The following is an 11492-nucleotide window of genomic DNA, read 5'->3' on the forward strand; positions in this document are numbered from 1 at the left end:
TGTGTAGACTGCAGATAGACCCCTTCTCGGATGAATGCACACTGCACACCAGAGACTTCCGCCTGTAGAGGCAGCAATGTGCAGAGCCGGCTAACGTCCGGTTTAGCCCTCCGCTAACTTGAATGGGAATAAAATTGTTTAATTATGCGGCTCTTTTAGTGTTTCCAAATGTTATCGGACCAAATGGATTAAATTCTGATTGTTTAATGAGTAATTTCACATTGTGACGCTCAAAAAAACCTTTACTACACGACACCCCCCCTGAGATAGCTTCCTGGATTAACATATTTGTCTTAATCCAAACTATGATCGTTTCCCAAACCTAACCAAGTCGTTTTGGTGCCTAAACCTAACGCAGCTATGACCGTTTTAGAGGGTGTGTGATGTTGTACTCTAGACCCACAGATAGACCTACTCACTCAAATTGGCTTCAAAGCCTGGCGCACTTACTAGTGGATTGACAAAAACCCAAACTCTTTGGCTAGAAATAGCTGACAGTTAGTGAAACAATGTGGGGCTTTTATAATCCGAATGAACCAAGCCTTTAAACTGCCAGTATGTCATAGTAACCAGGTACCTGAACTCTCGCTGGTTAAACTGACAACAAATAAACTTAAAATAAACAACATCTATTTTTGTGTAAAACTAATGAGTTATAACGTAGCAGTTAGACATGACCTCTTTACAATCACCATGTGCAGCAGGCTCCTGATTTTAACATCACTAGGTACATTTGTTAACATTTTTTTCCACCTCGTCCATTATGTAATGACATCAGGACACACTGGATACACACACCCACACTTACCTGTCATTATTTCAGGGACTACTAATGACTTCTTTGGCCAGATGTACACGTCTGGCCTTGTTTTCTCTTCATCTCAACCACAGAGAAACTGTTTTTCAGGCTTTGTAGTTGTGAGATTCTTAAAGGACCAGTTCACAATCACAAAAATATGAACACAAATATTTTCAGTTCCATTATTCAGTGCTATGTACACCACAAATAAAATTCAGATCATCCCCATTGTATTTGGTTGGAGGCAAAAATCTCAGATGGATAACTAGAAAAACTTGGCTAAATGAGACCAAAACTATCTGCATAGCTAGAAGCCCCTACAGTACCACTACACTGTGTTGTTGTTTTGTTTTTGTAATTATGATGAACGGAGCCTTTAAATGTCCTGAAATTAAATTCACCAGCGGGAGATACATCCGTCTTTACTTCAGAGGTTTTTAAATCCGAGCTATGCTGTTAAAATAGCTTAAAAGAGATACAAACTGTTCTCTAGCCATCGCAGTAAAATTGTTTTTTCTAAGCCACAGTGAGAATGCAGCCTCACTTTGTGTGTGTGTGTGTGTGTGTGTGTGTGTGTGTGTGTGTGTGTGTGTGTGTCAGGGTGCTAGTGCTCAAGCTGTGGTGAGGCTCCCTCCCCCCGAGTAAACTAGCCCCAGCATCTGTTAGTCTTTTCCACTTAACTACCCCTTGCTATATCCAACCTGTACTTATCCCACGGTAGAGCGCCCTGCTCTGTCTCACACTGGGTCCCACTGTCCTTGGGAGGGAGGGAAGTCTGACCCCTGCTCGCTCGCTCGCTCACACACACACCCCTCTCTTCATAAACCATGGCTGTGCCTTTGACCTTGAGAGGGGGTGTCCACATTCACCACCTTCAAGGCATCAAAAGCACACCCATACATACATATGTACAGCTCGTATAGCCTCCATATACCAAAATATGTTGTGATTCATGGCTCTGGTTCTCGACCCACTCACTCACCCTTCCCATACTGACCAAAAATGTAAGAAGCCTTTGATAACGGTTGTAAAGTAAATTTCTCTTTCTCTCATGCACCTTATGGTCAGCATCAAATATAGCTCGCAAGGAAGGTTTGGACAAGACTTTATTTGTCACAAATAGATTGAAATTGTTCGTATTTGTTTCTGGCAGTTAAATTAAAATACAGCTGTCGGGGGCAACAGGACACCATAAGCACAAAATAAAAAAAGTTATACAAGCAGCAGAGCGGTAATGAGACACGAGAGTAAACAGGAGATACCAATCCGTTGCCTCAGCATTACTGAAGCCATATTCTACTGAAGCAGTTAAAGTTGGAGACCGGAGCTGTACTTGAGGCCCTACTGGGACAAAACAGCTGGGAGGCCAAACCCACAGATGTCTGGCTGTTCTCTCTTTAAACAGATGAGGGCGACATTTCTGTTATTTCTCTCATGGATTCATGGCAGGCTGATTCTAGTCAAGGTAAAGAGTGGCATTCAGCAGTTCAATCGATCTGTATTGATTGGAACCTACTGCAAAGTCAACCAAACAAAGACCAACGTTTTACATATCTATGTTATAGGCCCCTTTTTGTTAAGTGTAACATGCTCAAATTAATGGCCCATTTTGCCATATTTAGTTTAACAATAAGAAGCAATCTTGTGTTTTTAAAGTCAGTAAATCACATATTACTGACTTTAAAAACATAAGATTGCTTCTTTTTCTGTAGTTTTCTTGTACAACATTAAATTATTACTTTAATATTTAGATTTAAGTTTTAGATTTTAGATTTACCTTACATTTATTAAGATAAATGTGAAATCTAAAACTTAAATCTGAATATTAAAGTCATATCGTACATGCAATTGTGCATATTACATCCTACATTCCTTCAAGAAGAAGCAAATCTTTTTTATGGCCAGTTGAGATCAGTTATTTTACCAGTGTTTAAACTGGAGTGTCAGTGTGCAAGAGGAAAAGCAGATTTGTCAGTGAGTTTCATTGCTTTTTCTATTGTCCTTTTTACTGGGAGCCGCAAGTTGACTTTTCACATATAAACATTTAAGTTAGCGAGTTACTTCTTAAAAAGATCTTTATCAGACTTGTAGCATTTCTTTTCTTTATTCGGTACACAATTTAGTTTAAATTTAGTTTAGATTCTGCAAATAAACACATAATCTGAAAATACGTTGATATGTAATATTATGATTGAGTTTTTTCTTTTGGCTTGTATGTGTTATCATAAGATGTCTTGGCAGATTTAAATGTTTGATACAAAATTGTAATGCAATGTGATGCGGGTCAAATATTTTGCATTGACACAGAATAAAAACAAACTAAAATAGATCATTTAGATTTAAATTTAGGATATTATTAGATTAAGGGTTTAGATTGTACATTGCCTTAAGGTATTATTAGACAGGTATTTACTTTAAAGAGTAAATAGATATGAAAAAGTTTGCAAATCTCAAGAAATCTTGTAAATTAGTTCAGTTCAGTTTGCTTTTTTTTGAAGATGAATGTGTCATAAATGGAGCGTTAATTTGAGCATGTTACACTCTACAAATTGTGCCCTGAATCATGCAAACACAAGTCGGAAATGTTAATTAGAGTTTTGGGCCACATATTGAAAATTATATGATATAAAGGATAGTCTTGAGTCATCGCCGAGGCACAATTCAAATACCCTTATTCCCCACCGTCTTTTTTATTTTCATTAAAGAAGAATTAAAAGATATTTCCTTCATAGGTCAGGAGTCAGGTTCAAAAGCTGACGGGTTATGGTTAGCACACCAGCTCAGTTCCTAAATATTTTTCTCCTTCCAGCCGTCTGTCAACAAATGACAAAATATGTGGGAGCCTGAATTTGAGTGTGGATTCAGTCAGTTACTTATTTTGGCCCTGGTGGAGGGCATAATGCCACGACAGGCTCCTGTTGGAGTTCCTGGTTCTGAGTAAGCAGGAACTTACTGTTTATCTACCCAGAGCTGAGTTCATTCAGGACTTTCAGGGTTCAGGTCATTTCACATCTCCTGCTCTCCAGTGGCAGCAACAGACTGTGTCCTAATTTCATACTGCATAATAAGTGTATACAGTGTGTATAAGTGTATACAGTATGTACTATATACCAATCTTGTTTACCTTTTTATACTGTAAGGAAATTAAACAATACATTAAACTTTAATTTGTTTAAACATTACAAAGAAAACAAAATATTTCTCTAGACATTTCTTCTTCCAATTTCTTCCAAAATCCTTCTGGAGTCAGTCACAGCTTATATTTTTCTTAGCTAATAATGCAGCCTCCATTTCCTTTTTGCATCGCATTGTGGGACAAGTGCACGGACATAGTATGAATACTATAATAGTCTACTGTATTTTGAGACATGGACATAATTTCAGTAGTAGTATGAAATTGGGACACCTGTTTGGTTCTATATCACTCAGCGTGATTACACAGGCACCACAGGCTTTGTACAATTTAAAGGTGTTGTGTGGAGGTTTCTTGTAAACAAAGTTTCTGTTTACCTAAACACATTGTGTGTATCCTTGATGTCTAACAAACGTGTTGATTGAATTTCCTTCCTTAAAAACATTTGCATGTGCGTCCTTGTCTACGTGTAAGACAGGGCCACTCATGAAAAACTTGCTCCATAGCATGAATGGTAGTCAAAAACTCCACATGGGACCTTTTAAGAAAATTGTCACAATAATATTAAAGAAATAAAATAACAAAGGCATTTGCTCAGGCGAGTCTTGTTAAGGTTAATGTCAAATAGCAATGTGTATGTGTGTCTGATAATTGCACTTTAACGTGTCATTTTAAGTCATTATGAGGCATCTAACTGAGTTCAACTAATACTACAGTACTTGGTGTGTACACATGTTGAAAAACCCGCACAGTTATTTATGTGTCACGGGGGGTTGAGTCTTTAAAAATAATAAAACAGTATGAGCCAAGAGGAAAAGTGGTCACCAGCAGGATCTTAACAACAGTAAGGACACTTGATAGTATAGTTGGTAAACACCACAAACTTAAAAATAACCATAGCGTTGCTTTAACAGCCCTCTGACCACTTATATCCAAGGCACAAAGATGCTTATCATGGTGTAGGAAGCACAAAGGTTTTAACAGTGGACAGTAACTTGATCTGTTTTTTACCCTTTTTGACCCTTAAAAACATTCAAGAGCAGATTCATGAACCAGAGGATCAAAGGCCTTTAGGGGAAGTAGCCACCTGCTTCCTCCCTCAAACAAGTGGACAGTTTCAACCTTGAAGAAGGTTTTCAATAATTAGGACGTGCTTTACACGGAGTACTGACACTGATCTGAGAGTGAGCGCTTGCCCTGCCGTGCTTTGATACTATTGTACTGTTGTTATGGTTCACGTTCTCCACCCACTGCAGGGTTTTCCCCCCGGGAGTTTTTGTTTGTAGATGACACCCTAAACAACAGTCACACTTTTTAAATATGTGGCATTTGCAGTGTAAAATACCCTCCCCTGTTCTTTTTCCCTTTCATTGTTGTATTTCATCAAAGTGCATTCATTTTTCGTTGGCTTGTTTCAAGCGAGGTGGCCCACCTTAGCTATAAATCACTGCAGGAAAACCTGCACTTAATTTGAAGCTATTAGTCAGTCGCCAAAAGTTAGCCTCACAAAGCCAGCTTAAATCTGAGGTTTAGAGTTGAATACTTCTGTCGAGAATCGACTGAGCCAGACAGATCAGCAAAGAAGATAATTATGTGTAATGATGGATAATGATGTCACTCATAACCTCTTTAAACCACTGAAACTTCTTACTAACTGTGTACGTACACCAGGTGTGGTATATTTTAAAAGGAAGCATGATTCCTGCAGTTGAAAGGCCTGTTTCACTCTTTAGAATTATATAAAAACAATTTATTGAGAAATGCAGGAGCTACCTGGCAATGCTGGTCTGTTTAGTCCAAAGTGAAATATCTCCACAACTACTGGGTGGACTGCCATGATATTTCGTACAAGCATTCATGTCCTATACCTTAGGCATCTGTGTATGAAAGTGCCTACTTGTGTGCATATTTCCAGTAGTGCCCGTTAAGATTAGCGTTCACTGGAACTCCCTTGATTAGTTATTATAAAGGACATCCAGTCACTCATGCAATATTTCTCAAAATCTTTGATAGAAGGATATGATATTTAATATTCATCTTGACAGTGTCAGATATGCTGATTATTGTTATCAGTAGCATTAGGACAAACATAATATTATGTGATGACCATCTGTGGAGGTTCTGCCATAACTTTGTGGTGAATATCATGAATAATAATATTCACAATGAATCCAACTTTTTTTAAGTCATTAATATAAAAACTTTTTCACATCTGCTGATTATTGTCAGTCCTTCAACCAGCTTATAGGCGCACCACCGCAAACAACTGGACTGCTGTTGCGCAGTAGGCTGGTGAGTTGTGGGATACACTGAATACTGCTTCGAAAGAAGAAGAATCAAGTGTGGGTTAAGTGTCCATATTTATCTGACAGGGGACACACTTGTCTACTATGTGGTGGTGCCGCAAGTGTGGGTATCAGAACGGACCCCCAGTATCTTTGGTGACTCCATGACATTTTCATCTAGTGCCACCTAGCTAAACAAGGATGAACAACATGGTAAACATTATAACTGCTAGAGATCAACCATTGTGAGCATGGATCAATCGAGCAAAGATCAGTGACAGCCAAGAGAACGGTGCACTTATTCAACCTGGAGTACAGCAGGTTCCTGTCCCGAGCAAAAGAACAAAGCTAAATTTGTAGGCTGACTTTGTGAGGCTAACCATAAATACTAAATACCTGGAACATCACCTACATTCATGATGGTTGAGAGTGTCTACTGTAAACCCACAGCTTTGGTGTGGACTATTATGTTCTGTCACATCTCGACTTTGGCAAAACATTGTGAGTGTGGTGGCTGTCAGAGTGTCTGAGTTGAACCTCTCTGGTTCTCTGATGAGAGCATGTCTGAAAGAGAAGAGTCTGGAGGTGGTGTGGGGGGATTTGACGGCGGCTGCATGTCACTGTTGGGCTTCCTCACCTGCAGGGGGCTCCACCTGTGTGACAGCTGCCTCCTCATGCTCCTCCTCTTGGGCTTTCGCGGCCGTCTCATCCTTTCCTCGCTAGCTGCTGGCTGGGCACGGTCACTCAGAGTGTCTGAGGACTCGTCTATGTACGCCAGGTTCTCGCCGAAGAAATCCAGCAGCTGGCAGCCGGATGCGGAGGCACTGTTGAGGGGAGGGGAGGGAAGGAGGATTCGCTGGCGAGAAGGAGGAAGAAAAGGGGGAATAGAGGAGGAGCAGTGGAGCAAACCAGAGGCAGGTGCGTGTCTGTGGCTATTGATTGATACCGATCCACATTTATCTGCAGGAATCAGTTTGTCTTTCTCTTCTGCTGTGTTCATGTGTGCATCTCTCGCTCCTCCCTCCTCCATGTTGCTGACTGTGCGGCAGGGCTGGAACCTGCTCGGTTCCAAGAAGGAAGAAGAGACCGAGGAGCAGTCTGATCTGGAGTCAAAAGGAGACTCAGATCCAGAGAGGGATCCTCCCTGCATGGCTGCTCCCGCTGAGTCCAGCTTTGAAGAGGAGCAGGCCGCAGGGAGGGAGAATGAGCGGGCCAGCAGGTGATGGTACGACCTGCCCTCCACCTGCAGACTCACAGCGGGGTCAGCCCTCAATCCAGGCCCCACTCTCGGGACCGTTCCATCTCCCGCAGCACTGGCCCGTGGCCTGGAGTTGGCCACCACCGCTCTCTCAAGAGACGAATGGACCTCCAGCCGGCTCATTGAGTTGGAGAGGCCGGCCCAGCGGTTCGGCAGGTGTCCATTCTCAGACCCTCCTCGATCCCAGTGTCCAAGAGTGACCTGGGCTCCCCGACGCATGCGGCGACGCTCACTGCGTTTCCAGCGCCGCCGCTGCAGGAGGAAAGGATCGTTGAATTCCAGAGGGTTTGGGATGCGGAAATCCATGGACATGTTCTGGATGTTCTGGGTCCAGTCTGTAGCGTGAGCCCTCAACTCCTCCATCTGACAGAAAGAGAGAGAGAAAGATTGGAAAAGACAAAGCTCTCTCCTCTCTCAGTATACATTCTTGGCTGACCATATATCTCTCACCTCAGCGCGGGTCCTCTTAGACAGCACCCTCAGCCAGTTGCCTATCATGGTGAGGATGGAGGCAAAGTAGGCAAGACCAAACACTATCCACAACCACACCAGAGGCTTGAAGAACATGCCCTCACGACCGCCACCTGGACACAGACAAAGTGGATGTAAGAGGGTTTTAATGTGATGTGATTTGTGATCCCCAAAAAAGATACAGTACTCTCCTTTCTGTTGCCGCCTCACAATGGTCAGAGGTCAGAGTCTGATACAGAACAGCCCTGGAGCAGGTACGGAGACAGTTTCTCCTTCAGTGAATCTTCCTGGAGGTTGCAGTTGTGGCTTTGGCATAGGTCTCCTGGATGAAGGACAATTGCTCTATTCACCAGATCAGTAGCTCACAACTTTCTTAGCACGAGACCCCACCAGCCATGCTCACATTATTGCAAACAGCTTTTGCACAGGCCTCTTCTATTAGAGTTGAAGAGCTGCAACTAAGGATGATTTTCCATTATCAATTATTCATTTAGTCAATAGTGAAAAAATTAAGCCCAAACTGCTTGTTTTGTCTGACCAAGAGTCCAAAACACAAAGATATTCAATTTTATAATGGCATATGACGAAGAGAAGTAGCAATTAATCACATTTGAGAAGCTGGAACCAACAAATGTTGGGAGTATTTTGCTTGAAAAATGACAAAGCAATTAAATTTTCTCAAAAATTATGTAAATTATTTTTCTGTTGAACAACTAACGAATTAATGGTTGTAGGTCTTATCCCATACTGTATATTAGAGGGTGACATGGGAGTGGATTTTCACTCTCCCCAAAAATAATGCCGTCCCGCCCCAATTTCAAATGAATGACACCCGTTTATTCATAAAAAACAGATCTATGATTCCCATCCCGCCTGCTCATGTTAACTTTTCCCTGGCCCGTGATAAACAGTGAAATTGACTCCCAACACACAGGAAAAAAGTCAGGTCGAGACCCCGAAAGAGGACGACGAGCACGCAGATGAGCTTCCCTGAGACGGTTCCTGACAGTTTGTGCAGAAATTCTTTGGTTATGCAAACCGATTGTTGCAGCAGCTGTCCGGGTGGCTGGTCTCAGATCTTGGAGGTGAAGATGCTGGATGTGGAGGTCCTGGGATGGTGTGGTTACGTGGTCTGCAGTTGTGAGGCCAGTTGGATGTACCACCAAATTCTCTGAAATGCCTTTGGAGACGGCTTATGGTGGAGAAATGAACATTCAGTTCACGGGCAACAGCTCTGGTGGACATTCTTGCAGTCAGCATGCCAACTGCATGTTTCCTCAAAACCTGAGACATCAGTGGCGTTGTGCTGTGTGATGTAACTGCACATTTTGAAGTGGCCTTTTTATTGTGGCCAGCCTAAGGCACAACTGTGCAATACCCATGCTCTCTGATCAGCATCTTTATATGCCACACCTGTGAGGTGGATGGATTATCTCTGCAAGGGAGAAGTCCTCACTAACACAGAATGTTGACAGATTTGTGAAAAATATGAGAGAAATAGGCCTTTTGTGTACATAGAGAAAGTCTTAGATCTTTGAGTTCAGCTCACAATGAATGGGAGCCTAAACAAAAGTGTTTCTTCAGTGTAAGTACATCTCTGTAAACGTGCTCCTACCACTCCTTTGATATGCCTTTCACAACAACAACAAAAGTTGATAAATCTGATCTTTTGAAGCTTTTTAGCCCTTTTAGTCTGAGACAACACAATAAAGAGGCCTCCCTATCATGCTCTACCATACTGTACTGTGTCAGAGGCTCTAGATATAATTTGGAACCCTGTTGAGGAGGAGAGAGACCAGGAGGAATCTGCAGAAGAAAAGGATTTATGAGAAGAAGAGCACAACTGTAAAGAAGATGAGGAATATGCTTCAACAGATAAGATGTTTTCTGCCAGAGCAAATTGAAAAGATAGTGCTGGACATGACAAACAACAGGGGCATAATGTGTACAGCAAAGATCGATCAAATACCTCAGCAGGCATACTTGGGTCTGTTGATGCTCGCAGGTACTAATCCAGTAAAGAAGCCACGGCCAGTTTATGGCATGCCCAGGCATACTTTCATATAAATTAGATTTTTTTACCCTGATTTCCAAAAAAAAGTGTAAAACTAGTGGTAATGAGTTGGAATGAAGTTGGCTAAGAAGGTATAACACAGAATTGGGTGATAATTTATACATTATGCTTTATAACCAGACCGGGTCAATTTTGACCCGGAGGACAAAAAGTGCATGGTCGACGGGAAGAAAACACACAAAACAATGGTGAGACAAAACTAAAAAAAGATTTTGCTGGGTGAAAAATCCACCATCAGATTCAGCTGCAAGGTTTGTTATAAAAATACGGTTTGTTATTTTTAAAAGCCTCTTGGTTTCTGAAAAAAAGTAATGTCTCCTGGCAGTTAGAACAGACCGTGAAAGGTTATAAAACGTGCAAACTGAAACTGGATATTGGCAGTAAGTTAGCTCTGTGGATTAGCACCCTCAGACTCCCACACTGCACCTCAAGAATCCTGCACTGAGCAAAGCGGCAAAGCAATATCTCTTCTAAAGTTTACTTGCAACCTCTCATGAAACGGTGCCTGTTGATGGGTTGTAGCCATTTAATAATTATGTTCCTGTTATCTGACTGCTTCATTTAAATCTTTTTTAAAGGCCTAAATAGAAGAAAATATTCAGTATTACACAAGAAGATATATACAAGACAAATCTGAAAAATAAACAGACTTTTGTGTAGAAAATTTCGATTTTCTTGTATCCTACTCTGGCAACCATCTTGTTGGTTTTGACCCCAAGGTTAGAAATCACTGCTCTAGACAAACCTGCTGTCTATGCTGTTTAAAGTAAGACATGAGGTTATGTGCAACTTGTTGTATTGTGTGTGTCTGTGTGTGTCTGTGTGTGTGTGTGTGTCAGTTACCCGGTACGTAGTCTCCGAAACCAACAGTGGTGAGAGTTATGACCACAAAGTAGAGCGACTCCAGGAACGACCATTCCTCCACTTTCTGAAACACGACAGTTGGCACGGCGAGAAAGATCAGACAACCAATCAGGATGGATAGAACCGCTGAGATCACGCGCACAGTGGTCGGCCTGACCTTACGTTTCTGAGAGAGAGAGAGAGAAAGAACAAAAACAAAAAAACGTAAGACTGCAATAGTTACAAATTAAGGATACAATTAGATTGAATGAAACAAGGTGATGAATCATTAGTCTTAAAGTGTGGTTTTAACCAGACAGTTTTATTTATAATAATTTCAGGTCAAATGTCAACTTTTTTTTTACCTGAATGCATGCTGATGTGTCCATAATATCCCTTTTTCAGATAAGATTCAGAGTTAATTAATGCCGAATAATTTATTCAGTAACCTCCAATACCCAATGTATTGTATGCAAGCCATTTTATACTCTGCAATACATTACTGTGAAATACTGAGTCAGGTCAAGTCAGGTCTAATCTTTCTTTTTGTCATTTTTTGTTGTTTAGCTATTTTTGTATTAAGGTTTCTAGGTTGAACATCCCTGACTGTTTACAGGCACAGCAGCATC

The 11492-nt window shown here is 41.3% G+C and overlaps 2 protein-coding genes across 6 annotated transcripts in view; both read right to left on the bottom strand.

The window, feature by feature from the left end:
• Positions 1-1887: 1887 nt before the first annotated feature.
• Positions 1888-11492, bottom strand: part of LOC123957972 (potassium channel subfamily K member 4-like) — a 21762-nt gene continuing 12157 nt past the window's right edge. For all 5 annotated transcript variants that reach the window (XM_046031122.1, XM_046031121.1, XM_046031120.1 and 2 more), the window contains exons 7-8: positions 7926-8059; positions 1888-7838 (exon numbers count right to left, since the gene is read on the bottom strand). In XM_046031122.1, coding sequence (XP_045887078.1) covers positions 6735-7838; positions 7926-8059 — 1238 coding nt within the window. In that variant the 3' untranslated portion in view covers positions 1888-6734. The remainder of the gene's footprint in view (positions 7839-7925; positions 8060-11492) is intronic.
• LOC123957974 (potassium channel subfamily K member 4-like) lies at positions 8050-11483 on the bottom strand. Its single transcript, XM_046031126.1, has 3 exons — positions 11229-11483; positions 10864-11050; positions 8050-8268 (listed from the first exon to the last, which is right to left on the bottom strand). Exons 1-3 carry the CDS (start codon positions 11250-11252, stop codon positions 8162-8164), a joined length of 318 nt encoding a protein of 105 aa, XP_045887082.1. The 5' UTR covers positions 11253-11483; the 3' UTR covers positions 8050-8161.

The sequence above is a fragment of the Micropterus dolomieu genome, linkage group LG19 (genome assembly GCF_021292245.1).
Source record: "Micropterus dolomieu isolate WLL.071019.BEF.003 ecotype Adirondacks linkage group LG19, ASM2129224v1, whole genome shotgun sequence".
NCBI lineage: Eukaryota > Metazoa > Chordata > Actinopteri > Centrarchiformes > Centrarchidae > Micropterus > Micropterus dolomieu.